Source organism: Larimichthys crocea, chromosome VII (assembly GCF_000972845.2).
Source record: "Larimichthys crocea isolate SSNF chromosome VII, L_crocea_2.0, whole genome shotgun sequence".
Lineage (NCBI taxonomy): Eukaryota > Metazoa > Chordata > Actinopteri > Sciaenidae > Larimichthys > Larimichthys crocea.
In genome coordinates, this window is record NC_040017.1 from 8,549,810 (window position 1) to 8,577,664 (window position 27,855).

Here is a 27,855-nt window from a genome sequence, read left to right on the forward strand (position 1 = left end):
TGAAATTCACAACCGGAACTTCTGTATGTTGTCGGGTTTGCAGCGTCCTCGCTGTTGCTCCCCGGTCTCCAGCGTGGATTTACATACCCTGATTTCCGTGGGACTGGAAAGAGGAGGGTGTTGAGCATTTCAGGAACTGAGGGAACAGCCTAAAGCGGCGTAATTTAACTAATTTACAACTTTTTTTTCCAGCCCTCGGTCCTCTCGCGCCTCCTAACCTCCGTCTGCTGAACCGTTTACGCCACTTTCCGTCTCAACGGCTCTCTCACGGGATCACCTCTCTGCTCTGGAGGAGTTTTTATTTTTATTTTTTTTTCGGAGAAGTCTGGAAACAGCTTGAGTTGAACCCGGTTTGAAGGGCTGTGGCCATGGCCGGGGGTGGTGGTGGTGGTGGCGGCGGCAGCAGCGGAGGAGGCGGCGGTGGGATTTCTCCGTTGGGGCCCGCACCGCCGATGTGGTATCACCGGGACCTGAGTCGAGCGGCGGCCGAGGAGCTGCTCGCCCGAGCCGGGAGAGACGGCAGCTTCCTGGTGCGGGACAGTGAGAGTGTCAACGGGGCTTACGCTTTGTGTGTACTGTAAGTAACTATATTACTGTATGTATAAACCTTCACCTTTGTGTGTGTGCGGCCTGTTTTTTTGTTTTGTTTTTGTCTAGCAGGAAAAGTTTGGGCTTTGTTAAAGGTATATTTTAAGGTAACAGCTAGCACATGCCTCCAGGGAGTCTTTAAGTGTTCGTGTTGTTACTAAAGCTATACAGGCTTTATATATAAGCTGCACGCAAACGTCCCTGCAGCGACAGAGAGACATAATTTGCTGTTGTATGAGCTCAAATTGTAGCTGAAGCCCACGTACGCCCGTGTTAAACACAGTTTTCAGCCCTACGCATTTGTTTACTTTCTCCTGGAAGTCAGTGAGTGGGAGAAAGAGAGAGAGAGACTGTCTGCCCAGCAGCGAAGCTCCAGCATGGCACACAACTTTAGGGCTGTCCCTGTCTGTCTTGTGTCTGATGTGGTCGCCTGCAGCGCCGTTTTTCTTTTTTTTTTTTTTAAACAGGGCACAGAAACTGAAAGGTGGTGGTGGAGGGAAACATAAGCATCTATAGGCTGGTGAAGCCCTGCTGCTGCTGCTTTTTAATTTGAGGATGTAGGATCAGTGCAGTGGTGAAGCAGCTGTGGAGTTACACACACACACAGTATCATCACAAAAAGACAATCCTGTGTAGTCTCTCTGTTTAGTGGAAGTTTGCATCACTGAAAGAAGTTACGAAATCACCACCTTCATTTACACAAGGCAGATTTTGCCACCAGCTACCTACTTGTTCAACGTATCAAGCTTCAGTAGACAGACACTACTGTACGCCAGTATTGTGCACACTTTGGCGGTGACTCAGGCAAGGCAAATGAAGCATGTAAAAAACTTACGAATGACCAAAATGACTCACACGCCCCCCTCCGAAGCTCTCACACACAGTCAAACAGATTTAAAGGCTACTGATTGTGCTGATGCAGGGAATAAAAAAAGGCCTCTGCCATGTGACGCGATACTCTGACATTGACTCGACCTACATCCCCTATCTAATAGTTTACCCCATACTGAGTTCACTGTGTGTGTATACAGCCTAGACAGGCTCACTCATGTAAACACATTACTCCTCCCCAGGTCTGCAACTCATTTCAGCTCCTGGCCTATTAAAAAAGACACAAAAAACTGGTAACAATATCTATTTTTCATCCTTTGCTGGATGCACTTGTAATTCAGTAGGTCACACTATGACCAACAACATTCCTCACATCCATGCATCATCCGTTTCCGGATTTATTCCCGCCTCCACCTCTCCCTTCCTCTCCCCTTTCACCTTTCACATCATGGACTTTGTTTAATCTCCGAAAGTTTCCTTTGTGATTCCTAAAGCTTGTTATGGTCAGGCTTTAGCCAAACTGTGCCGCACAAACCACGACATGGTCGCAGTTACTGTTTATGGAGCAGGATTATGGCACAAACTGCTGCAATCCTCTAATGTGAACATTTTATTATTCCTTTTATTACACCCGTCATTTTCTTCACTGCCCGTTGGTCGTTATAGGTGGTAGTAGTACTGGCAAGGGTGTGCTGTGTGCTTTTGGGTTAACTCTAGAGTTAACTATATAGTCTATATATAGAGTTAACGAATATATCTAGATATAGGCCAGCATATACCGATATAATCAAAGAATTTTAGAGAGTTTTAATGTGAATATATTATATCAAACAAAAGAAATGGTAACAATATATATATGCAGCCTTTTAAATATCTGAATTTCAGTGATTTCAGAGCTGTACAGCTGTTCAATAGTGTGATCTGCTCTTGACACGGTTATTGTCATTCAATACTCACTAATCCAGGCTGAATTCAATAAACATTAGAGTATTAATTATGTATGTTGATTACCTCTAAAGGGATACACATGTGAGGATAGCGGAAATAATAAACTTTACTATATCTTGTGTTCATGAATGTATCAGTCAACCCTACTGTTTACCAGAGGCCATGTTTGGGAAATTGTAGGCTTCCTCTCGTAAAAAAAAAAAAGCATCTCAGGGACAGACCATTTTCTCCTGAGTGCAGAACGTCAGTATGTAACACTTTGTATCCACATATCTGTGATTATTTTTAATTTAAAGTTGAAACTAGCAGGCGTTGGAAACAAGCTGTCTGTCTTCATAAATAATATCTTTTAAGATATAGTTAAAGAACGGGTATATCAGTGTTTCCTAACAACCCACAAAGCCGTAGAGGAAAAGATGATATGGTCAAGCAACCACATTCTTGTTAACTGTTAACTTGTGCTAATATTTCTGCGTTTAAAAAATGCATTTCCAGGAAGTTAAAACTGAATCACCAGAAGCGTGAAAAGGTTCCAGACTGAAGAATGGCACATCTTGTATTTAGTCATGGCTGCAGTGCGGCATACTGGAGGCTCAGCGCTGATGTTTATACCAGATCGTCTTGTTCTTATTTTCTTTGTCTCTTATTTGTCTGAATAAACTGTCTCCTAAAGCAAACAAATTAACAACACAAGCGTGCCCTGTTGGTGGAAGTTGTGTTTATTAAGCGATATCTTCTCCAAGCTTAATATCCTTTTTATGCTACAGTGGAAAGCAAAAAAAAAAAATCGAAGTATTAAACTGAACCACTTGACGAACACGGTCAGATTGTCTTTGCCCAGAAGACTACAAATGACAGAGTGGTGGCTTGGCTCACAATCGCATCATTGTGGTGAGTGAACATAGAAACTACCTAATTTTAGCTGCTCCAACCAGGTGATCCACACACACAAAACACATACATTTACCTAAGCATAGCTACCAGACATGACTTTTTGTTGAGTGACTCAAGTACGCAGACACGCACTTCCTTTTTGAGTGTGTTTAGGATGTGTTTCCACTCTGCTGTTGTCTGAGAATAGACTGGAAGAGTGTTTGTGTTGCTGATTTACAGAAGCTGCACCAGTCAGCGACTGACTCCAGGGCCTGTTCGTCTCCAGGGCTTTGCCTTTCACTTCCCCTTAGTGTGGGTTTCATTTACAGACTTTTGGTTTTGTGCGTCTGCATGTGTTTAGGTGACACTCTGATGGTAACGTGAGACAAAAGAGGTCGTGTTTAATATTAGTGAGAAACCGATAAAGCATCATGAAAAACAAAGTTTTGTCACTGCCACACAATATTTTGAAAAATATTGCAGCTATAGTGCCACATTTTTACTTAACAAAAGAGCTCAACTATGAGGACCATATGTTTATCAATTGTGCGTTTGTGATAACTACAGAATTGTTTTTATACTTCCTGTTAGGAAGATATCAGCGGACCACATCTAAACATGTCAGGGTTCAGGCCCTCTGTGTTTGAAACCCAGAGGCTTCACCAGACTTTTAAAGCTGTTTGTGCAGCGTCAATGCAGAGACTAAACTGACCTGCTGTACTCAGTGGTGACTGGATGAGACGGAGGTAGAGGGGGTGGCACTCACACACAGGACAGAGGGAGTCAGTGGGGCAATCATTACCCTCAACCCCTCCACACATACTATTGTTGACAACACATACACTCTGTATGCTTTGGGTCTTTGTCTGTCCCATAATAAACCTCTCTCCTTCTCTGTCTCCCTCCCCTTGTTTTAACTTTGCTGCTACTGAAACAATAGTATTTACTCCGCAGACCCACAGAGAATCTCATCAGCTGCCAACAGGAAGACAAACACGCACACACACGCACACACACTGTACAACCAATGACTGTTGTACTGTACCTGGATTTTGTGTCACTGGACCTACAAAACATTGTTTATGATGTGACAGAATTAAATGCAGATAAAGTTTCAGAAGCCAGGCAGACGAAAGGACCAGTTCATCTCACTCACTGTGTTTACTGCTGCTATCTTGAAAGGCAGAAGCAAATATTTCTAAAGTTTCGACTCTTGGTGTGACCAATATCTGGGTGACATGTGGAACTGTGATTGGCAACAACCTGATAGATATGCTGTATATAAAAAAGAGAAACTTCTGTTTTCAGTATTCTGGTGAATTCGTGCTTCATTAATCCCTAAAGAGGAAATTCTTAACTCTGATACTTATGGGTTCACATCTGTGCCAGGACCTCCTCCTCTGTGTCCTGGCAGATAAAAGCAGGAATAGCAACAAAACAAAAAAAAGAAATCCCTTATGTTTTTAGTATCAAAAATGCTACAGCAGGAATTGGTGATAAGCAGCCTGTGAAAACATAATTGACCTCCGTAAGGAAATAGTCCAAATGTTTAAAGGTTAGTTTAATTCAATCCAACTAAATTAAGTTGTGTCTGCTTTTTTTTCTGTGGATGAAAAGAAATAATCGTCTTGCAGTTTGTTGTTGTTTTAAAAACCCATTTGAATCCAGCCTGTGTTTTAGTTGATGTGAGACACTGACCTGGAAAGACCGGACAAACAGCTGAGTGGACAGGGGGGGATGAATTCCCGACATGGATTCATCCCTGCGCACATACTGTAAACAAGCAGAGCATAAGCAGAAGTAAAAGTAAAGGCATTGAATAAGTGTTTTGTATAGGCTGCTTACCCCCGCCTCTTCTAAACAGATGCGCAAACCATGACACACACCAACAGGCATAAACCACAGCATTTGTTAGGCAAATTGAACATTTTGTATCCGGTCCACTGAGCAAACATACACAAGCACAGACGGATGAAAATCGTTAAAAGTCCAGCTTATGGCTGCAGGCGTGCAGTCACGGCTGTGCGATCACAATGTCAGAGCATTGATCTGTGAATGGTTGAAAAAAATACAGTTCAGACTCTGAAGTTTGATACACAGTTGTTAACTGAAGGAAACTCTTCTACAAATTGGCGGAGAGTTTCAAGAAAGTTAGAAACATTCTTTTAATCTGCACCCTAGTTTACAAATGATTGTTTTTTTTCCTCTTTTATTTTGTGCTTGTCACTGTAACTTTACAATATAAACACCAGCTTCAACTCTGTCTAAATCTATCATGCTACTGTAAGGATAAAGCCCGCTCACAACTGTGACAGACAGCAACAGGTTGAAGCTCTCTGCAGCGTCTAAACCCCCCTCGTTCTCATACATGCACACACGAACAGAGCCCTATCCGCTGAGGTCAAGCACAAGAGTGTATAAGTCAGGCTGGAAATGTTTTTGTTTTTTTGTGTTAAATCAAACAATAGCTGTAAAAGTTGTCTCTTCCTCTCTGATTGTCCTCTCTCTTCCTCTTTGGTCTCTTTTACCTCCTTTTCTCTCTTTCTCTGCAGGTTTCAGAAGCATGTCCACACATACAGAATCCTCCCAGATGAGGAAGGATTTCTGGCTGTACAGGTACAGAGAAGACACACACACACACACTCAGCCATAAACACACAGACAGACACTCCGCAGAGGTTAAGTGTATGTGCATGTGTGAAGCAAAAACTGTATTTGCTTCAGTAGCAGCTGGCAGGCAGAGATGCTTTTGTTGGCTCTGAGCTCTCTCACTCACACACGCACACCAACAGCAGCCTCTTTGTGCGTTGTGCCCAACAGCTGTGAAGTCCCCACCGCACACACACGCTCTGTCTCACACACACACACACACACACACACACACACACACACACACACACACACACACACACACACACACACACACACACACACACACACACACACACACACACACACACACACACACACACACGACAACATGCTTCAGACTGTCGTGTGGCCACATCACAGACATCTGTGGCCCTGCTGTATGATTTTTTTTGGGGGGGTCTTAGCTGTGGTGTTGAAGAGAGTCTAATTTAGCTTCCTGGTGCTGAATATGTTTGGAAGCAATGTTTACCAAAACCGTTCTTCCTGGTTTGAATTATATTTAGAATACTGGCTCTTATTTGCTTACACAACATTAAATGTGGAACAATGGGGGCCACCAGAGATTTCAGTAACATGACTGCTTGTAGCCAAGGAATTGTTATGTTCATACCATGTAGAAAATAGCTTTCCTTCTTTTCCTCTGTCTCTTCCCTCCCTGATTGTCCTCCCTCTTTGTCTCAGACATCTCAGGGTGTGCAGCCTAAGCGGTTCAAGACGTTACCAGAGCTGGTGTCGTTGTACCTGCAGCCCAGCCAGGGTCTGGTCACGACCCTGCTTTACACTGTGGACAGAGAGGAAACCGCTATCAGCGATGACAGGGACTATTCAGGTATCTGTAGAGCCCAGCACTTCTTAGTGAGTGTTGCCCCTTTTAATCTCACGTTAACGCTCCTTTTTCTGTGATTGGTAGATGGAGAGGATGAGAAGCCACCCCTCCCCCCTCGCTCTGCCTCTACCTCCACTCCCCCTGGACCAGACACACCCACAGACAGGTACAAAGTCTATATTTGGATTCATTTTGTAGTGTCTAGGTCACAATAACTATATGTAAGAGAATCAAATCACAAACTACCTGCAGTGCTTCCTAACCAAACTGTTAACCATCATCATATTGTGTTAGAGCACAACATGCAACCACAACACACACACAGAGGAAGGATGTTGTTTCACTGCAAATGCAATTATGTCATAAGCTCACTCACAAAAATAGTAAGCAGAGATATGATTGATTATATGAGCAAACAAACCCACTCACTTTCACAGTTTCTGTCTACTTACTAAAGTCACTTTTGCAGACACGGAGCCTTAACTTACCCCTTATCATTTCCTGGGGACTTACCCTTATGTCTTATTCAGACCAAATCAGGCATTGTGGCAAATTGCCACAGGGTTGTGCAGTGGTGTGTGGAGGGTGGGTGCTAGGTGTGTGTTCATTTGTGCTGAACGAAGCCGCTCTGAAACCCCCGCAATGAGCTCCACTTGGATAATGCTCTGTTTTAGTCACTTTTCAAGCTGACAGTGGAGGAGTGTGATCGCTCTGATGTCAGGTTGTGTTTTTCCAAATGTTGAATCTGGCTCAACCTCTCCACCACTGGTTACTGTGTTTTCACACAGGTTCAAATAAAATAAAACTACTATGTTTTACCTAACCTCAATCTAATCTTAATCTTTATTTAACCCAACGTTAACCTTAACAGCCGACTCAAAAATCAGCTGTTTAACCGTCTTTTGTCTCCGATTGGACAAGCCGACTCCAGTTGATTGGTCTTCAGTCTGAAATGTGTCCCTCAGTGTAGCCTAAGTCAGAAACACACACACACACACACACACACACACACACACACACACATATATATTAATATCCTCTGCGCTCCCTGTGAGCCCTCTATTTGTCTGCATAACGAAAGAAAGCCACATCCTGTTGAAAACCACATTGGTTACATATGTTGCAAGGCTTTAATAAAGTAGGGGATCTAACTGACTTTTTTTAAGGAAGTAATATAGAGTTATTCTGTAAAACTAAATAAGGAAGCTACTCTCCTCGTATTCATGTCAGAAATAAATGGTGGTACAGTAGACTGTACTTCACTGCAAGGTCACACTCATGCTTTGCAGGCAGTTCCCTGCTTCTGATACAGAAGATGTACTTTATTTGCATTTTCAATATCAAGTATCAGCCGAAACTTTAAAGGCATATGTGTGACTGAAAAAACAAGAAGTGGGAAAAAAACAGTGAAAATATACAATCAAGTGCTAAAAAGCTTCAAATAGGACTTTGTTGTGAAATCTGGTACAAATTAACAATTAAAGTATAACAATCATGTTGTTTTTGATTGTAGTTTCTTTGTACTAAAATCTCTATATTATTATATTGTAGAATAATGTACTCAATAGTGAAGATTATAAACACTCACTGGACTTTGGTCTTTATTTGAATTTGTTTTAGTGCTCCAGCGGCTAATGGCCTGAGCACTATCTCCCATGAGTACCTGAAGGGCAGCTATGCTCTGGACCTCGAGGCAGTCAAACAGGGAGCTTGCGCCTTGCCTCACCTCAACAAGACACTAGTGGCATCCTGCAAACGCCTTAATGGGTAAGACACACACTCTCTTGTCCATGCATACTCTGTAAAAAGCAGTTCTTTTTATACATGTGCTCATCACTGCTGTGAGAGAGCATTTATGTACAGTAAGGATTTACAGCCTGCAGAGCTGCCTGCTTCATCGACTCCTCTCTTGTTTTGGTCACAGTGGAACATGTTGCACATTCAAACATTGCCAACTTGAATTAAAAAAAATGTAACAAAAATAACTGAATCACGTGGTTCTTAAACATCTGTGATTCATTGTGCAGCCCCAACATGACACAAATATCTGTTTCCCATAGATAGATCTAAATGACAAGGAATACATTAGAAGGGTTCATAAGCGTTGAGACAATGAAGTTGTGGGTCTCGCTTTGTTTCCCCCCAAATAGGGAGGTGGATAAGGTTCTGTCTGGTCTGGAGATCCTGTCTAAAGTCTTTGATCAGCAAAGTGCCTTTATGGTCTCCAAGATGATCCAACAGGTATGCATCCTTGCCTCTTTGTATTCATGCATGCAAGCTTCTTCAAGTGTTTTAATGTCCTTAAGTAAGTCAACACTTCTGTTTAAGCCTCGCTAAATAAAAAAGCTCCTTGTGTACAGAGCAACCAGTCAGAATAAGTGACATGAAAAACAGGAAGGGGATTTATTGGAGGGGACTCTTAACCTATAACCGATGCACACATGCATAGAGTAGCCACATGTAGTCGCACACACACACAAGTGGACAAGTGGGTGTCATGGGGAAAAGCTTTTTTGTTGCTTCCAGGGTCTTCTTTAGACACAGTTACAGTCAGAAGTAATGAAACACATGCACAGAGTAGTTAGTCTGTCTGAAGCTTTCACACAATGGCAGCAGAACATAATATGTCATCCTTCCTTTTTTTTTTTTTTTTACATGGTTTCTAATTGTTTTGTTGTTTTCTCCATCAGTCCGTGAATCAGGGTGGAGACCAGGAGTTGGAGAACCTTGTGACCAAGCTGGCAATTCTCAAAGACCTGCTGTCCTCTATAGAGAAGAAGGTACACACACACACACACACACAGACACATAGTTGTAGGTGGCTAGTTTAAGTAATGCTCCCCATATGATCTTTTGGCTTTGACACACAGATGGAGAGGAACTGGGTGGATTTTAGGACAGAGCAGCCATTCGTCGAGCTGTTGATGCTATCCGTTAAAAATATTTGCATACGGTATAATATTAGGAGAGCCACATGCAGTGGGTGTGCCATGTAGGTCACAGCAGGGGAATATTTAAAGTTTTTTTTTTTTTTTTTACAGTTCAGCCAGCTCTGCCATGCTATTAGGTAACTCCATTTCTACTTGGACTTCAGTTTTTTAAGGAGGGGCTGTAGCTGCCTGGGAAGGAAATAGCTTCAGTACAATCAAGCTACATGTCCTAACTCATGTGATGTCACTGGCTCCACCTTCTCTGCTCCTGTTAGATCACATCCAGGAAATGGGGAACTGTTTCCTTGTTGACACCAGCACCAAAGCTGAAAAACAATACAGTTTATCTCTTTGAGTTGGTGTGTCTTTTCCCATGTGTGTGTGTGTGTGTGTATTTTCTGTGTCTTTGATTTTTTACTTTTTCTTTCTTTTCACTGTTTCTCTCCCCTCCTCTCTCTCTTTTTATTCCCTCAGGCTCTGAAAGCTCTGCAGGACATGAGTTTGTCCTCTCCATGCTCCCCTCCTCCTCTCTCCATGCGTCACAGCAAAGCCATCCCCGTGCAGGCCTTCGAGGTATGCACATACAACAGACTCACAAACACACTCACACATCTTATTTGTGGTTGCCTCTCTGTATGGTGTGGGTGATGTGAGTACGGTATTAAAGCAGTTGTGACGATCTGTTCCTAGTTTGTGGACTTCCCAGGAAGTATGTCAAATAGAAACTCAAAGTTCTGCTTTTATTTTATCATGGGAAGGGTATCAAAGTGAGCACATACATAAAATACACTCCAAAGCTAATTGGGTCATCCAAACTCTTCTCTATCAATTTATAAATATGCTTTATAATCAAAACATTCCTGTTTTATGACAGGAATAGGAACCTCGGGTAAGATAGTTTTAATCGTGGTGATTTCTGTCTGGAGGAAAACCTGAGGTCAGATTTAATTTGTTAAATGCTACTATCAGTGAACGCTGGTTTTATTTCACAGAGGACAGACTGAACCTCAATTACAGTAAAACAGGCTGTGCAGTCATATATTCCTAAACACACTGCAGGAGGGTTGTCTGCAAAGCTGATGTGAGACCATAGGAATGTAATGCACTTCCTGTTGCATCATCAGTGGCCTTGTCATAGTATATGTCACTTTTGGTGTCATATTCCCACATGCAATGAGTGCATAGAAAAGTACGTGGGTTTAACTGAGATTTTGCACATTAGTCATATGGTTGATTTATTTTGATTAACGTAGGTTACAGACATAGGCTGTGTTGAGGAGTGAGAGAGCTAAAAAAAAGTCAAATCAGAAGAGATTCAGAGTAAGGGTTAAGAGGTAAAGAGGAAATAAAATAGTCGATGAATAATAATCAGTGGGGAAAATTCTAATACAGAGAAGGAAGAAGAGATGAACAATTTGAAATATTAGCTGTCAGCCAAGTCTGCATCCTTTGTTGTGACCTCCTTTCAGCAGTTTCCTGTTGCACAGGAACAGAAATGTTACGATGAGGAGATCAGTTTAAGATGTGGTACCTGATTTGCCCACTGACACACTAAGTGAACCCATTGACGTTTTTGCACAATAAATGTGACTCTATGTCAGACTACATTGTGGCCTCTGTTTTGTATTTGTTTCTTTTCTGAGAGAGAGTTTCATGTTCCTAGCAACCACTGTGGATTCACACACCAAAGGCCTACTTGGTCACAGAACAGTCAAAAGATTTCTGAAGTATACGATGAACATTAATTAGTGAACTGGCTGATTTAATACTCTGTTAATGCCACAGAAGCAGCAGGGTTTGTTTTGTATGTAATAACAATAGAGGGAGAGTGCGCTGAGTCTACTATTTTCACTTTGGAGACCCCTGGTGGTGTGAGGATTTGACATCATTTGAAATCTGAGTGCTCTGTAGACACACAAATTAGTTTCTGTGTATACGTACGTTTAATCCTCCGCTTTTGCTCCACTTCAGGTGAAGCTGGATGTTTACCTGGCAGAGCTGACAAAGATAGGAAAGAGTCAGAAGTACACCCTGTCTGTGGACGTGGAGGGAGGACGACTGGTAGTGATGAAGAAGGTGAAGGACAGCCAAGAGGACTGGACCACCTTCACACACGACAAAAGTAAGAATTACACAAAGACCCCAGTATTTTCTGAACAGGCGGACGAGTAATCAGTGTTTTCTCCAGGAATTTATTGAGCAGATATCTGTTTAACAGAGATAATAAGCACCCAGATAATGACGCATCTCGTCTTGTGATCAGTTTAGTTTGTAGATGGCAGCCTGAACAAGAGACACATTCATTAAATATACATCTTTCTCTGTGTTTACTCTTTTACCTGACAGTTAATGTTTTAAATCATTACAGTATATTAATTTATTGTGATGTTATTGGTACAGGTGGTCTGTATTTTGAACGAGGTGAACTGTCTCGTCTCTGGATTCCAGGGCAAGAGATAGAATATATTTATGGATACAAGCCTGTAATAACATCAGGTTTTTCATGGTTTCTGCTTTAGACGCAGTTGAGGTAAAGACACAAAAACTTATATGAAAACATTTCTTAACTTTAACCCTCTTCTCTCAATCTATTCCTTGACCTTGCATCCCCCCTTCCCTGCCTTCCTTCCCCCCTCTCTCTCTCTCTCTCTCTCTCTCTCTCTCTCTCTCTGTCTCTGACCTTCTGTCTCCTCTCTGTCGGCCTATTTGTCTGTCTCAGTCCGTCAGCTGATCAAGTCTCAGCGGGTGCAGAATAAACTAGGCATTGTTTTTGAGAAGGAGAAGGACAAGAGCCAGAGGAAAGACTTCATCTTTGCTAGTGCCAAGGTCTGCACGCACACACACACACACACACACACACACACACGCACATTGACTCAAATGTAAATTTGTAGATACAAGAAGCACAGTCTTTATTCAATAATTCAAACAAAAAATATTTATCTTTGAATGAAGAAATAATGATGGAAAATGCCAAAGAGAGTATTTAGTATTAAGTGGTAACTTCCACTCACTGATCCGTGTGTGTGTGTGTGTGTGTGTGTGTGTGTGTGTGTGTGTGTGTGTGTGTGTGTGTGTGTGTTTCAGAAGCGGGAGGCATTTTGCCAGCTGCTGCAGCTGATGAAGAACAAACATTCCAACCAAGACGAGCCAGACATGATCTCCATCTTCATCGGCACCTGGAACATGGGTTAGACACAAACACACTCAGTGTTCTTCAGATTACTGACATATGCTATACTTTCATACATTGCATTTAAAAGTAACACAAATAACATGTATTATGTACGATTTCGCTCTTTTCGTCTGTAGGCTCAGTGCCTTCACCTAAATCAGTCGCCACATGGGTGTTGTGCCGCGGCCTCGGGAAGACTCTAGACGAGATGACAGTCACCATCCCGCATGACCTTTATGTGTTCGGAAGCCAAGAAAACTCTGTGTGTGACCGGGAGTGGGTGGAGTCACTGCGTGCCATACTGAAAGAACAGACAGAGCTGGATTATAAACCGGTGAGGAAAGCAGGCAGAAAGAAAGATTAGATAGTAAATACATGTAAGACCAATGATGCTTAATCGGATTCTTTGATTACATTAGTGTTATTTTCCATTTACGTCATGGGGAGGAAGAATAAGTGGAGGCAATACATTTGAGATGATGATGATTAAGCAAAACAGGGCTTTTTTTTCTTTTCTTTTTTTACAGCGTGAGCACAGAAATGATGACTAAAGCTTCCTCGTTGTCTTTCTCGTCTGTCTGTTTTGTAGATCGCAGTGCAAACTCTGTGGAACATAAAAATTGCTGTGTTGGTAAAACCTGAACATGAGAACAGAATCAGCCATGTGGGGATGTCAAGTGTCAAGACGGGCATCGCCAACACACTGGGTAACCACAGACTCGGCCTTTATCCCTCATGTGCTTCACTTCCTGGTCAAAATGCAAAGAAAATATGAAGAATCGAAACACTGAATTTTTCTATGAACTAAGGGGCAGTTAAACTACTACTACTGCCAAATACTGTAATGTATTTAATTTGTATGTCTGTTTTGATGGTTTCACAGGTAACAAAGGAGCTGTGGGTGTGTCCTTCATGTTTAACGGGACATCTTTCGGCTTTGTAAACTGTCACTTGACATCAGGGAATGAGAAGATTGCCAGGTACTGGCCACAGTCCTACATGCAGATTATGTGTGGTTATTTTATTTTAGGGTCTTACATTGACTCACATTTTTTATTATATACTTTGACAGTGAAAACAACATACACACACCTTACTCTTTGACCTCTTGTTACCTGTGAAACATGTGACCTTTCATTCCTGCAGGAGGAACCAGAACTACCTAGACATCCTACGCCTGCTGTCTCTAGGAGACAAACAGCTGAGCTCCTTTGACATCTCACTGCGCTTCACACACCTCTTCTGGTTGGGAGACCTCAACTACAGGCTGGATATGGACATACAGGTGAATGCGGGAGACACACTTCCACAGAGTGATGAAATGCAGCAGATTTGGATCACACCTCATTCTGTTGTTCTGTCTTGTTTGTGTGTTTGTACAGGAGATTTTAAACTACATTAACAGGAAGGAGTTTGACCCCCTGCTAAAGGTGGACCAGCTCAATCTGGAGAGGGAGAAGAACAAAGTATTTTTACGCTTCGGTTAGTACACCTGTGTTTCTACCAGACCTCTGTTTACCTTGTCTCTCTTTAGTTATTAAGACCAGGTTTTGTTTTGAATGATAGTTAAAATATATTTAACAGAAGATTACTTTACTTTAGTGTCAATGCATCACAAAAGCACCAGATCACCACTGCTGTTGTTGTTGTTGTTGCTTTTATAGCTACATCACCACCAACGGAAATATCATATATAAAGATAAACTTAAAGATTAAGGAAATGAGAGCAATATGAAAAATAACCAATGAGAAAGTGCAGAGAAATGTGCATATGTGTACTGTATGTAATAAACAGTAGAGGTAGTAGATGTAAAGGTCTAAACACAAGTAATGACAACAGGAAATATTTATTGAAAGATGCAGTTCAGATATTATCCTTATTCCTAAAGCCTTTTCAAAGATTTTATCTTGGTCAAATTTATCATCATCTGCAGCAGTAAACAAAATGCTCACCCTCTGTCTCCTGTCACGTGTATTGTTTGTGCCTAAGTTTCAAAAATTAGCACCATTTTCTCCAGATGTGACACCCTCGCTTATTTCTTCACGAAAGATATTGCAGCACTCAGCCTTTTTGCCATCGTCAGAGAGTAGACTCACATCGCATGAACTGTACTTGAAGTACAACCTGCTGAGTGTGAAAATTATTCTCCTCAGCCACAAATACTGTGAACGTGTGAACAATGTGTCAATGTGAAACAGCAGTCTGCCAATGTGTACGTTCATGTTTAATACAGTAATCAGTCAGCTCTGCTTACAAAAAGTAACTCCGACCTGATGTTGTCCCAAATAAATGTTTCAATTAGATTTATTGATATTATAAAATGCAAATGATTTACATGTACCTACTACAAGTTTTAACAAGCAAGTGTGTCTGCTTGTGTGCAGCGGAGGAGGAGATCTCTTTCCCACCAACCTACCGGTATGAGCGTGGCTCAAGGGACACATATGTCTGGCAGAAGCAGAAGGCCACAGGGGTATGTTTACTCAACTAAAACAGCACCACAGACAGTCTTACTCCCAGTCATCTCTAACAAATACTCACCTCTTCTTTTAAAACATAATTATTCTACTTTCTGTCTGATCCCAGATGAGGACTAATGTTCCGTCCTGGTGTGACAGGATCCTGTGGAAGTCGTACCCAGAAACACACATTGTCTGTAACTCCTATGGTGAGACATTTGTTTCAGTTCAGTGTAACCGTGGTCCTTTTTTTTAGCATTTAATATGGTTGATCACCAAGAAGACTTGCCTTTCTTTTGTTTTTCAGGCTGTACAGATGATATAGTGACCAGTGATCATTCCCCTGTGTTTGCTACCTTTGAGGTGGGAGTGACCTCCCAGTTTGTTTCCAAGAAAGGTACAAAAGGTTTGACTTAAAGTCTTCAGTGAATACTTTTGTTTGTTCCCTTTCTTTATTTCCTCTTCCTGTTTATCGCTCTAGCTTCAGACTCTTTCTCTCTTTAGTCAGTTTCCCAGGCTGCAGATAGACTACATCATTTTGCCATAAACAGTGGACTGTAAAAAAATAAATAAAAAAAATACATTGGACAGTGTGCAAGAACTGGATCTTTTCTGATCTTTTCAAATCTCGACTGTTTGTGATGTATTTCTGTACTCTGGTCAGTGACACACAGCTAAACAGAGAGCGAAATAGGTAATGACTTGAGCTGAACAAAGTGGAAAAAATACAGCAGCCTGTTATTCATTCTCTGTGTTCATTCATACTGCAAAATGTCACATTTACAAGTAAATTTCTTATTCTGTTTCCGTCCTTTGTGCACATGACTCTGCGCCACCTACTCAGATCTTTCCCTCTCTCTCATCACCCCCACCCTCATCACCCCTGACCACCTGTTTCTGTGTAGGTCTGCCGAAGTCTTCAGAGCAAGCCTACATTGAGTTTGAGAGCATTGAGGCCATAGTGAAGACGGCGAGCAGAACCAAGTTCTTCATTGAATTCTACTCCACTTGTCTGGAAGGTGAGACAGATATCCACCAAGATCCACCAGGAGTTACAAGCACAGCCAGGGTGGATTTAGTGGACTTAATAAAACTGTATCTGTTTCTTCTTTTCACGTCTTTCTCCCTCCCTCCCAATCTCAGGCAGTCAGTATACCTTTAAGCCAGAATCCATTTTTGACCTGTGCATTCCCACGTCCTGTCCGCCATGTACTTTTGAATGAAATGCAATAGAAACATCTCCCTCCTCTTCTTCCCTCCTTGTTCCCTTTGTCTCTCACCAACCCGCTTTGCCCCGCATTTCTCTCTCTCTGTCTCTCATCTGTAGAGTTTAAGAAGAGTTATGAGAACGACAGTCAGAGCAGTGACAACGTCAACTTCCTGCGTGTCGGCTGGTCCAACAAGCAGCTAACGACGCTCAAGCCGCTTCTGTCGGAGATCGAGTACCTGCAGGACCAACATCTGCTGCTAACAGTGAAATCACTGGATGGATACGAGTCCTACGGTATGAAGAGAATCTTTATGTTTTTGCTCTGGTGACAAACAGATCTCGTTTCTTTTTAGTCTGACAAACAATCGTGTTTTTTTTTCCTTGATAGGAGAGTGTGTGTTGGCTCTGAAGTCTATGATCGGCAGCACAGCACAGCAGTTCCACACTTACCTGTCGCACCGTGGTGAAGAAACAGGAAATATCAGGGGGTCCATGAGGGTCAGAGTCCCCTCTGAAAGAATGGGAACCAGGGAGAGACTCTACGGTAACACACTGTATATGTAACTCACACTATTTCTAACCAGTAAAGAGGGAAGATGTAAATGAAGAAGTCGAGACAACTGAACATTTAACCTGCAGAGATGTTAATTGTCCAAATGATGCACTTTGACTCATGTCTCATGTTTAATTGTACAAATATTTTTTTCAGAGTGGATCAGCGTGGACAAAGATGAGACAGGCGGACCTAAAGGGAAATCCACTATGGTATCCAGAGTGGGACATGAATACGTCAAGTCAGTACACTCAACTCTTTTCACTTTTCACTTCATGTATTTTTATAGTAGAAAGCTGTATCTGTAAATTTGCACACATTCTACATATTGGATACATCTCAATGCTGTGGACTAGTTTACAGATAATGTTTTGTACTCAATAAACAATAGGGCTTAAATACAGTTTGGTGTTGCACAGGTATTTTGAGAATGTGTTAAAACTTTCCGTCAGTCTTTATATAGTTTAATACAACATGAACACCCTCATTGTAATAGTGTGTTTAAATAGTAATCGTAATATTGAGGTGAGAAAATGCTCGGTTCCCGAGTGAAAGTTCTCTACATCAGCTGCGTGGCTACAGAAGCAGCACAAACATGCTGTCAAAATTTTATTTAAACTTTGAAGTGCGTTTATGTTTTCTATGCTTGCTGTTCTGTGTTTCATAACAGAGAATGAAACTTGAACAGGTCTGAAATGAAACCCAGTATAGTTGAATTGTTCCTTTTTTTTTGTCCCAGTTAAGTTTTAGGATCTTGAATCTCGTGTGTAGATTCTCCGTTTTTTACCTCACACACAGACACCTATATGAATTCTATTTTTAGCCCCATTTGCTAACGCTTTATGATTTGTTCTCGACGTAGGCCATCTGTGGTTCGTAAACAGCTTGGAGAGCTGGGGAAGGTCAGCGAGGAGGGAGAAAGGAGCAGCAAGGAAGAAACGGCTGCAAGGTACAGACACACTCATGTGCTTTATACACACTGACAAGCAAATACACAGGTCAAGTGAACCACACAAGAAGAAGTTAAACTCACGTTTGTGTCGACAGAAAGTGAAAACAATGAAACATAAAATGGTAAGCCATCAACCATCTGTTCTGTTTTTGTGTGTATTGTGAAGGCCCAAACAGGATGCACCAGATGGTGATCCATCCATCAGCAAGAACAGCTACAATAATCCCGCCTACTACATCCTGGAGGGCGTTCCCAACCAGTCAGCAGCCGCGCTCTCGCCTGAGCTCCTCCCATCTCCTACCTCAGCAAACCCCCAGGTAGCTAAAGCCCCTCCTCCCTGCGCTGGAGCTCGAACCAAACCCCCCTATGTGGGCTCAGGGCAGTCTCACCCACGCAGACCCATGACAGGTCACCCGGTCCGTGCTATTAGCGAGGAGGGCTCATCAGAGGATGATGGAGGCGCCTCTGTAGCAGGAGCGCAGGGAGGTGGTGTTGGAACAACAGTTGGAAGCACGCTGAATCGACCTCCTCCCGACTTCCCCCCTCCTCCTCTCCCTAAGGGAGCCCTGGAGATGGTTGCAGAGGCCCCCTTCCCTAAACCTCGCCCTCTTTACCCAGACTTAGCTGAGGTCAGAATCCCAGCAGCCAGTCCTGCTGCTCCGCTGGCCCTCGGAGAAGGTTTTCGACGAGGAGGAGGAGGAGGCGGAGTTGGCGGAGGAGGAGGAGGGCCAGGCGCACTGGATGACCAGTCGTGTTCTGTACTTCAGATGGCAAAGACACTGAGCGAGAGTGAGTTTCCTGGGCAGCCTCCACGTGCTCCTTCTGCACCGCCGCCTCTTCGAGGGCAGCCGATGGGTTTAGGTCTGGACGCCTGCCGCACCTTCCCACCCAGAAATCCCATCACAGAGAGTATCGCAGAGGACATGCCTGAGGAGGTGAGGTTAAATGTTATATGTAATACAGTTATTAAAGGAGATACAGTAACTGTTTCTGTCATTTTTAGTCTTTAATTGATCCTGTTTCATTCCCCCTGTGCAGGCACTTTGGGGCAGCAGTAGCTCATCTCTGTCTGTTGGGGAGTCTTCAGTGGGGGAGTGGCTGCAGAGACTGGGACTGGAGAGGTATGAGAAGGGTCTTCTACACAATGGCTGGGACGACCTGGAGTTCCTCAGGTACATGTACTCACACTCACGCTGACATTCATGTAACATAACAGAGCTGTTAGTACAATGTTTCTCACAACCTGTACTGTTTTTTCCAGTGACATCACAGAGGAGGACCTGGAGGAGGCGGGAGTGCTCGACCCGGCACACAAGCGAATCCTGCTGGAGAGCCTCAGGCAGCAGCAGCAGCAACAGAAATAAACTGTATCGAACTGGTTTGTAACCGGTCCAAACTGGCCTGGTGTCCCACCAGGTCCCAAGCAGCGAAAACTCAGCTGAACTGAACTGAACTGAACTGAGCTGGAACGTGCCAATTAATGCCAGACTGTGCCTTCTGAGAGAAATTGCACTCCATTTGTACTTTTCAAAAAAAAACAAAAACAAAAAAAACACTTGTTGAATCACCATCCTTTTTCACATGTACTGTATGTGTCTTGTCGTAGAGGGGGCCTTATTTAATGAGAATCATTTCAGTCCTTCAAGCATCACTACATAACCCTCGGCTTAACAACCTAGTGAGAAAATGCAAGATGAGATTTTTCTGTGCAGACTGAATCGGAGATACAACTCACTAGTGGAGCAGCTGATGCCTTGATGTCATTTTGTGTGTCATAACGTCAGTTCTGACTTGCAGCTTCGAGCTAGCGTTAAAGCTGGTTTGCCTTTCTTTGTCCTGAGAAACCTTAACTGAGACAGAGTTTAAGACTCCTGAGACATTTCAGACTTTTCAAAGCAAAATGAGAGGGCTTTTTGTGGGGAAACTAGAGGCTTGAAAAATACGCTGCCTGTGCCTTCTCCCCCACTAATGTTTCTTGTTTAAATGGTGGTGTTTATTGTCTCTCATGTATTTATAGTTTTATGTTTGTTTGTTTTTTTTAATGATAAAGGGAATATGGAGCAAACCAACCAAACCAGTCCTGCTAGAGCTAAAAGTGCACAATTCAACTTAGTAGAACATTTAACATTTAACACCAACGTGTCAGCTTTTTGTCTCTGTGACACTTCCTGAAAGTGACACACACGGCACGCGGATTCTCTGCAGTCATCGTTATTGGGTTGATTGGTAGAGAAAATGAAGTAGATAAGGCAATTTAAAAAAAAAAGTGAAATATCACTTTGAATATTTCCCATGTGCATACTGTGTCTGTTTATATTTCAATTTACAGAAGAATCTCATTTTAGCATCATATGACTGATGAGTCACGGCTTTTACTCGTTTGATTTTAAACTTTGTAAATGGAGCAGTGTTCAGGGAATTGGTTAATACAGACAAATAGATTGACTGACTAATGGTTATTCTGAGGATTTACTAAGACATCATTGTCTCTGAGAAATCATTTGTCACCAAAACATTTTTTTTTCCTGTAATATATTCTAGAGGTTTGTCTTATTTTGCTGATTTTATTTCTCGAGACGTGGCCTAGTGGGAGCAGATGTCACCTCTCATGATGCATTAAGAGAAAAGTCAGGACACGGGGTGGTTTGAGGGATGTTGTTGTTTTCTGTTTAAACCAGTAGGTGGTGCTGCTTCTCCATTAACCCCCATCAGTAGATGCTGACTGAAACAAAATAAGACATGTCCAGAGTAACACTTTATAGTTCTCCTCGATGCTGTGTTTATATGTTATTCTTAAGCAGTTAAAGAGTTAAACAGTACCTGTTAGTGGGTCTGCCTTTATTTGTTCTTAATTTAAATCCTGCCTATGAGACTAGAAACCAAGCCTACAAGCCTGTTGATGTTTTTCATTTTAAGAGACACCCTTTCTTTACCAAGGTGGACCACACCATCTCCAATTAAGCACACACACCTTGCTCCTTGCCATGTCAACAGCTTCTCTCGAAAGCCAAACTCTAAATGAATGTGCCGTCGCATAATTGGGACTAAATCTGATGATCTGATATTTAAGGATGTAATTGTAGCATTTTTATTTCATGTCATGTCTGAAAAAGATTTCTCCCCCTCTCCTAATTTCTCTGTGTCGCCCGTTATGTTGCTTCCACACAGCCTGTGTTATGTGTTGTACAATGTTGTCTAACCTTTTTAACAGCCAAACAACCATAATACAGAGAATGTGGATGTTCAGACACGTTAAATCTAATGTCTTTCAAAGCCTTTCTGGCCTTTCAGTGTTCTCAGTTATGTGTGTGTGTGTGTGTGTGTGTGTGTGTGTGTGTTTGTATTTGTGTGTCTCTGTGTGTGTGTGCATGAGTGGGAAAGAGACTTTGCCATTGTTGTTTTCTCTGACACACTCCATGTTATCTTGTTCCTTTCATGTAGTCTCCTCTTTTGGTTATGTTAAATTAATGTAAGTTGTTCGCCCATGTCATTTTTATTTCAATTAAAATCTAATATCTAAAATCTTTTCCTTATTTTATAGATTCACTCATTTCCTTGCTGTTTTTTTTTGTCATCTGCAGGGAAAAGCTGACAGGATGAAAGAGTTATGCTCCGTGAGCTGTAGACCTGCATCATTAAAGGAAAGGGAGAAAGTGTACGGTAAAAATTTAAAATAAGTGACAGTCAGTTACATTTTTATTTAACCACGATTTCAGGAGCTCGTACCTCAGTGTCTGAATTTACACGTAACATACACACACACACACACACACACACACACAAACACTTACTTCATCACTCCGTTCGCCACAAGAAAGCAGATCCTTAAACTCGTCACGTAGTGCTTCCATAATGTAGATTTATTAGAATATTCAGAGTAGTGCTATAACTTCTCATTCACTAGAGCTTCTGTCGATTCATAGTTTTCATGGAACGTGTTGGTCTGTGAGACAAGATGCTCTGCGATGAAATAAATCTGTAAAGCAACATGAGAGAAATAAAACCAAAAAAAAAAAAAAAAAGCTACCTAATATTTATATTACTAATTACGGAATTTACAGTCACAAAATTTCATGGAGCAGTTCAAAGAAATATGTGGGTTTCTCATTGACATAATAAAGAATATTAATAAATACATGTTTTTTTTTTGTTTGTTTTTTTTCACCTTTTTGAGTAGATTTCTGGATTAAACCCTCCCACCCCCCCTGGAAAAAAAAAATCAGCTCTGAAATCTTCCAGAAAAAGTTCCAGTAATTTGCAACAAAATAAAATAGGGATGATACACACAAGCCAACTTTGCAAGGTGGAAGAACGTACAAACATCATGTGGAAGGGACAACAGGAACAAAATCAGAGTAATAATGAACACACAGTAGAAAACTCCAGCAACTGTCTGCATCGCTCTCTCTCTATATATATTGCCAACATTTCAACCAGCTTGCGTTGCGTTTCTGAGAAAGATCGCCCCGTATTTGTCGGCCGAGGGAGAGTTAATGAAAGTGATTTAAGAGTCAGAGCAGGTGATGAGTTCTTAACGCCGACTGAAGCACTGCCTGCTGAACAAACTCCTTTCCCATCCAATCCAGCAGGAGAAATCATCAGAAAAAAACTCTCCGGTCAGTGATGACGGAGAGAAACCAGTAGTAGTACCATGATGCCAACAGCACAAGTCAGTTCTAATTAGGTTGACGGTTTTGTAGGTTTACACTCTGCTCTCGTCACCCAAAGAACAGGGCAGGAAAATGCACAAAGTCTCAAGCTGTCTTTCCTTTGCTGAATTTGAACAAAGTGCCCACTGTTTGATGGAGAAAGGCATGATGGGGACAGAGAGTGTGAAGGGATGGGACCATAAAGCCTGGTTGTGGTGGTTGTGGTAGGGTAGGGGGGGTCACATTGAGGATGAGAGTAGGGGGAGTCAGGACTTGATACAGTAAAGGAGAAAGAAGGGATGAACTGGGGAGGTGTCTGGTCTGGACCCGGCTGCCTTAATTGGATTTTGGGGTGCTCTGCTCTGCTCGGCAAAGAGATTTAAGGGGACCCTGTTCCCCCTTCTGGTGGGAGTCTGTGTGTCTGGGGGCTTAGAAGAAGTTGTGCTTGAGGGTAAAAGTTAGTTTGTTTCGTTTCCCAAGCAGAGACTGGAGCGTGATGTTTAGTTTTCTACTTTAAACTCGTACCTGACCACCATGCTCATCAGAGCCGCCGCCGCTGTGGCTGTCCGAGTGCACGACAGGCTTTGTTTGTGATGCAGTGAGTGTGGGAATGTGAGTTGAAGGGTGCAAGAAAAGATGCAGGAAAAGCGATTTGTGTATACATATCTGATGTGTTTACCAGTCAAAGCAGTTCTGAATCAGCTGCACACAAACATCCTTTTGACACTGTGAGCTTTAAGGGCCTGTACATCTTTTAGTTTTATCTGAGGAAGAGTGATTTCTTGTATGAACAGCTCTGATTTAAAGGTGAATCTGAAGAGTTACAGTCATCGTAGGAAGGAATCTGACCATGTCCAGGTATAATGTGCAGTTGCATAATAGTTTGGATCAAGAGAAGGTGACCAGACCTTTGACTTTATTATCTGAACTTTGAGTTTGACAGTTTTTTTCTTTAAGAGAAGGCCTCGCTGAACTACAGCAGACTGCACCGGTTGAATTCAGCCTTATTATGGACAAGTCCTGACTCTCCCAACCAAAGCTATAAACTCCTCACTGTTCCAGTACACCACACAATGTCTGTTTCTCGTGTTCTCTTCCTCTGTGCTTCAGAACAGATTCGTCTTGATGGTGGGGTTGGGTTTTCTGTGGAAGGAGGACAGGACTCCGGCAAAGGGCCCGGTCATACTGTCCGCCGGCTGCCAGGCCTTCAGAATCTCCTGAGTCTGGACGGCAGGCTGGGCCACAGCCGGGTTGGATGGCCCCAGACTGGTCCAGCTGGGTGGCTTCAGCCCCTGGAGAACCGGAGAGCTGGAGTTGTAGCCGCTGTTGGCAGGAGCAGGGCTGGGGCTCAGGCTGGCGGGGCTGCCCAAATTTCCATTGCCCGAGCCCGGCAGGGAGGCCGTGCTGTCAGGTGTGGGGCTGCAGGTGGACTCTTTAGACTCATCATCGTCTGATGAAGATCTTGGCTCTCCGCTCTTCTTGCCTCCAGAGCTGGTGCTGCTGGTGCTGCCCGGGGTGCCACCAGAACTGTTGGCCTTGGCGTTGGCTGCACGCTCCTGCTTGCGAAACTTGGCACGCCTGTTCTGGAACCACACCTGTTAAACACAGACAGAGGTCAGATTAATATTGAATTAGAGACAGATGAAGAGGGATGGATGGATGGATGGATGGATGGATGGATGGATGGATGGATGGACAGACAGGTGGAGTCACAAATTAAAATGTCAGATAACATGATGATAGCAGACAAATGGTGTTTTAAGTATAAGAATGAAAGCCTGCTCCTCTCACCTGTACTCGGGCCTCGGTCAGGTCTATCTTCAGCGCCAGCTCCTCTCGGGTGTAGATGTCCGGGTAGTGCGTCTCGGCAAAGACTCGCTCCAGCTCCTTCAGCTGGGAGCTGGTGAAGGTGGTCCTGATGCGCCGCTGCTTCCTCTTCTCGTTCAGGCCGGAGGGGTCCGAGAAAAACTTGTAGGGGACTGAGACAAAAATGAAAATCTGTTTAATGGCCGAATAGCAACATTCAGGCGGAGTGAGCGACGGAGGCCACGTTATAAACGCAGAGAGGCCCTGCGTAAATTTACCGCGTCGGGTTTATCAGGAGATCTTTTTTTAAAAAAATCATTTATCGATAATTTATAATCAACTATTTTCCGTCAGGCGACGAGCGATTAATTCATTGATGAATTAATTGCATTTTGCTCAGAGCCAATCAGAACCGACCGAGGAGTAAAATAAAAAAGACACATTTATAACAAAATGTTGAAAAGGCAAAATCCTGCTGTAGTCCATTCACAACTCTTTTGAATTTCCATTTTATTTATCTTTAAATACATTTTTTCTTTGTTGTTGTTGTTTAGAATTTTGTTTTATCCCAATTACTCAAATGAGTTGTCGGTTTAAAACTAAGGTAATTTGAATTTATAAAAATGTCAATGTTCAATAAATGTGAACTTTAATCAGTATAAACAGAATTTGAGTTGAAGATGTAATGAGGTTATTTTTTGAGTTATAGACATGTCACAACACGCAAAGCAAGTGTTTAAATCTGTGTCTGTCTGTAAATCTGTCACATGAAGTCAGTCAGAGTTTCACTGCTTTAAGAAAAGAACGAACAAAATGAGATTGAGTTTAAAATTTGAATTTAACTTAAAGAATAAGACAAAAGAGTCAGGTGTGAGGAGGCCTGTATGGCTAACAGGCAGGTGTTAAGTTATATTTATTATTATTATTATTATTATTATTATTATTATTATTAAGATTGGGGCTGTCATAATTGGTATTATTATCATCATTATTATTATTATAAGCCTTGTAACAGTGCTCTGATTTATTATGTCTGACGCATGCATATATGATTTATTGTCCTACTCATTTATATAGAAATACAATGTTTCACCTTTAAAATTATTTTATGGCTTTTCATCACAAAACATTTAATAACATTAACATGTTAATTATTGCACTGATTCGGCATGTTAATATGCATTTAAATATGTTTAATAAGATAAAAAATAAAATCATTTAGGTATGTAATAAACTGTAGGTTTTATTCATCTGTAATGAAAAATAGAGCTGACAATTGAATATTTTATTTAAGTACATTGATTGAAGCTTACACCAGAGGAAATGTGGGATAACTCTTCTGTAATCTTTTCTTGCTTTAAAAAAAATAATTTCCTACTCATATGATCTTTGTTCTAATCTTTTTTTCGTCCTATTCAGAGATCTGTGCACCCTCAGCAGAATAACACGGAGGCTCCTGTACCTGAGGAGTAAGGAGTGGGCTGGTGCTCCCGCAGGGCTCCCAGGGTGCAGCTGGCCGTGCTCAGCGGAGTGCAGCCCGGGTTGGAGAAGGGTCCGCTCCGGATCGGGTTGTACTGGAAGGAACTGGCCTGGCTGCAAGAGCTGAAGTCCGCGTAGGCCGACGCTTCCATGGCCGCCATGCAGGAGTCATAGGAGTTCAGGTAGGAGTAATCCATCTTATACATGGAGATCAGCCGGTGCAAACACCGGGCTGCTAAAGAAACGACGAGGGGGGGACTCTGAGCTGGAGAGCTTTGTGGTGCCTTTTAATTTCAGGGGGATGTTAATGTTCAAAGCGGGCAGAGATGTCTCTCCAGTATCTCCAAGAGCTGTTGGTGCGTCTCTCCCAAACTCCCGTCAGCCGCGTGCGTATATCTCACAGTTTTTACGCTTTTCTCGGTGGATAATCCAGATGTCTCCTCTCTCTTTTTCTCTACAGCTTCACTCTCTTTTACTTCACTTTCCTCCTGGTCCTCTCTCTCTCTCTCTTTCTCTCTCTCTGTCTCTCTGTCTGTCTTCACTCTTCCTCCCGGGACTGCAGCTCGCTCTGCTCTCGCGCTCCGTTTGACAGCGCGCTGCGGCTCGCGCGGTGTTTATAATAAACTTGGCAGAGCGCGAGACAATAGCGAGGCGGTGGTCTAGTTTCCATGACAATGCCACCAGTGAGTGAGCGTGGACACGGACTGCCCTCCTCCTCCTCCTCCTCCCATCTCTCTCTCTCACTGCACCGCCCACGCGCTCCACAGCATCGCGAGCTCGCAGGTGTCAGCAGAGTTAAATCACGAGCCTAAAAACCAGCAGCTCCTCAGTTTAAAACAATTATTCCCAACAATAATCCTTCCTTATTTTTATTTTTTTGGACGCTTCTAACTCTGGTGAGTTCAGTCTCTGTTCCTCTCGGCACAAATATGACCAAAACTGAAGCGTCACTATTTTTTTCTCACAACATATCATATTTAATCAGACCATGAAGTCCGCAAGTACAGATGTAACACGCTTATTGTCTCCTATTCATATTTCCACCCTCTAATGCTGCTGAACTGAAGTGATGCTCCAGCTGTGATTCAACCCTCAGCCCGGCCTAACAGGTTTACTTTATGCCTTTTTAAAATAATCTTTATATTTGGACATAAAGCCTGGGACTGAATGGGACATTTGAGGGTTTGAATCCAGCAGCGTTAACACAGGCCTCCATTAACATTTAAAGATTTAAAAATCTGAATAAAAGTGACAAAACATACACCATCCTTCTCCTCTTCTGTGATAATAATGTTTGATTGTTTTTTTTGTTTGTTTTTTTTTGCAATATCATATAAGATTAGTTTATGCGTAAACATTATAATTAATGTATTATCATGTGACCAAAACGCAGTTTATGAGCTGCTGCCGCAGCGGTAAACCCCACCATGCACCTCCGTACAGCCCCGGCCAATATTGTTTGAGTGCCCCCTCAAACGGCTCGTGGAAACCGACTGCAGCTCAGCCACAGAAGTCTTTATGTGGGGGGAGACGTCCAGATGTGACGGTGATTGCTGAGATTAAAAGCTTTGATTTGATTCCGATCACTTTTACGGAGATGTCACCAGAGTGAGCGTCAGTTTGATGTATAGGACGAGAGAGGGAATTGGCTGCGGAGACAACTGAGCAACCACGACAGGCTAACCATAAACGCATTGACGCTTCATAAATTGGTTTAAGTTTATTGTTCGGTGTCATACAATGTGATAAGTCATATCCCACACGGCCTTCATCACACACACACACACACACACATACACACAAAGAGGGCAGGAAGGCGCGCGCTCCGTGCTGTTTCCAAATCTGTTGCTATTTAAAAACCTGACGGCTGCATCTCAGCCTCTCTTCATCCAATTAACAGGCTTTTTATTAGTGGATAAATTT

At 42.5% G+C, this 27,855-nt stretch overlaps 2 protein-coding genes across 2 annotated transcripts; one reads left to right on the forward strand and one right to left on the reverse strand.

Moving 5' to 3' along the window:
* The first annotated feature begins 3 nt into the window (after positions 1 to 3).
* inppl1a (inositol polyphosphate phosphatase-like 1a) lies at positions 4 to 21,526 on the forward strand. The gene is made up of 27 exons (XM_019254748.2): positions 4 to 577; positions 5,793 to 5,856; positions 6,574 to 6,721; positions 6,803 to 6,884; positions 8,339 to 8,485; positions 8,869 to 8,959; positions 9,409 to 9,498; positions 10,123 to 10,221; positions 11,620 to 11,770; positions 12,368 to 12,474; positions 12,736 to 12,838; positions 12,961 to 13,157; positions 13,413 to 13,530; positions 13,707 to 13,803; positions 13,970 to 14,108; positions 14,206 to 14,305; positions 15,209 to 15,297; positions 15,411 to 15,492; positions 15,591 to 15,680; positions 16,189 to 16,302; positions 16,611 to 16,787; positions 16,882 to 17,037; positions 17,203 to 17,287; positions 17,909 to 17,995; positions 18,165 to 18,933; positions 19,037 to 19,170; positions 19,260 to 21,526. The coding sequence occupies exons 1-27, from the start codon at positions 369 to 371 to the stop codon at positions 19,360 to 19,362; spliced, it is 3,828 nt and encodes a 1,275-aa protein (XP_019110293.1). The 5' UTR covers positions 4 to 368; the 3' UTR covers positions 19,363 to 21,526.
* A 702-nt stretch (positions 21,527 to 22,228) lies between these two features.
* Positions 22,229 to 26,645, reverse strand: phox2a (paired like homeobox 2A). Its single transcript, XM_027280083.1, has 3 exons — positions 25,916 to 26,645; positions 24,439 to 24,626; positions 22,229 to 24,242 (listed from the first exon to the last, which is right to left on the reverse strand). Exons 1-3 carry the CDS (start codon positions 26,136 to 26,138, stop codon positions 23,754 to 23,756), a joined length of 900 nt encoding a protein of 299 aa, XP_027135884.1. The 5' UTR covers positions 26,139 to 26,645; the 3' UTR covers positions 22,229 to 23,753.
* Between the last annotated feature and the right edge of the window lie 1,210 nt (positions 26,646 to 27,855).

What these genes read in the sequence shown, in the direction of transcription:
- inppl1a (XM_019254748.2), top strand. Translation starts at nt 369, where the DNA reads ATGGCCGGGGGTGGTGGTGGTGGTGGCGGCGGCAGCAGCGGAGGAGGC. An exon ending in GCTTACGCTTTGTGTGTACT is followed by an intron (nt 578 to 5,792) that starts GTAAGTAACTAT and finishes CTTTCTCTGCAG; the next exon opens with GTTTCAGAAGCATGTCCACA. An exon ending in CACCTTCACACACGACAAAA is followed by an intron (nt 11,771 to 12,367) that starts GTAAGAATTACA and finishes TGTCTGTCTCAG; the next exon opens with TCCGTCAGCTGATCAAGTCT.
- phox2a (XM_027280083.1), bottom strand. Translation starts at nt 26,138, where the DNA reads ATGTATAAGATGGATTACTCCTACCTGAACTCCTATGACTCCTGCATG. An exon ending in GCCCACTCCTTACTCCTCAG is followed by an intron (nt 24,627 to 25,915) that starts GTACAGGAGCCT and finishes TTTTTGTCTCAG; the next exon opens with TCCCCTACAAGTTTTTCTCG. An exon ending in TGACCGAGGCCCGAGTACAG is followed by an intron (nt 24,243 to 24,438) that starts GTGAGAGGAGCA and finishes TGTGTTTAACAG; the next exon opens with GTGTGGTTCCAGAACAGGCG.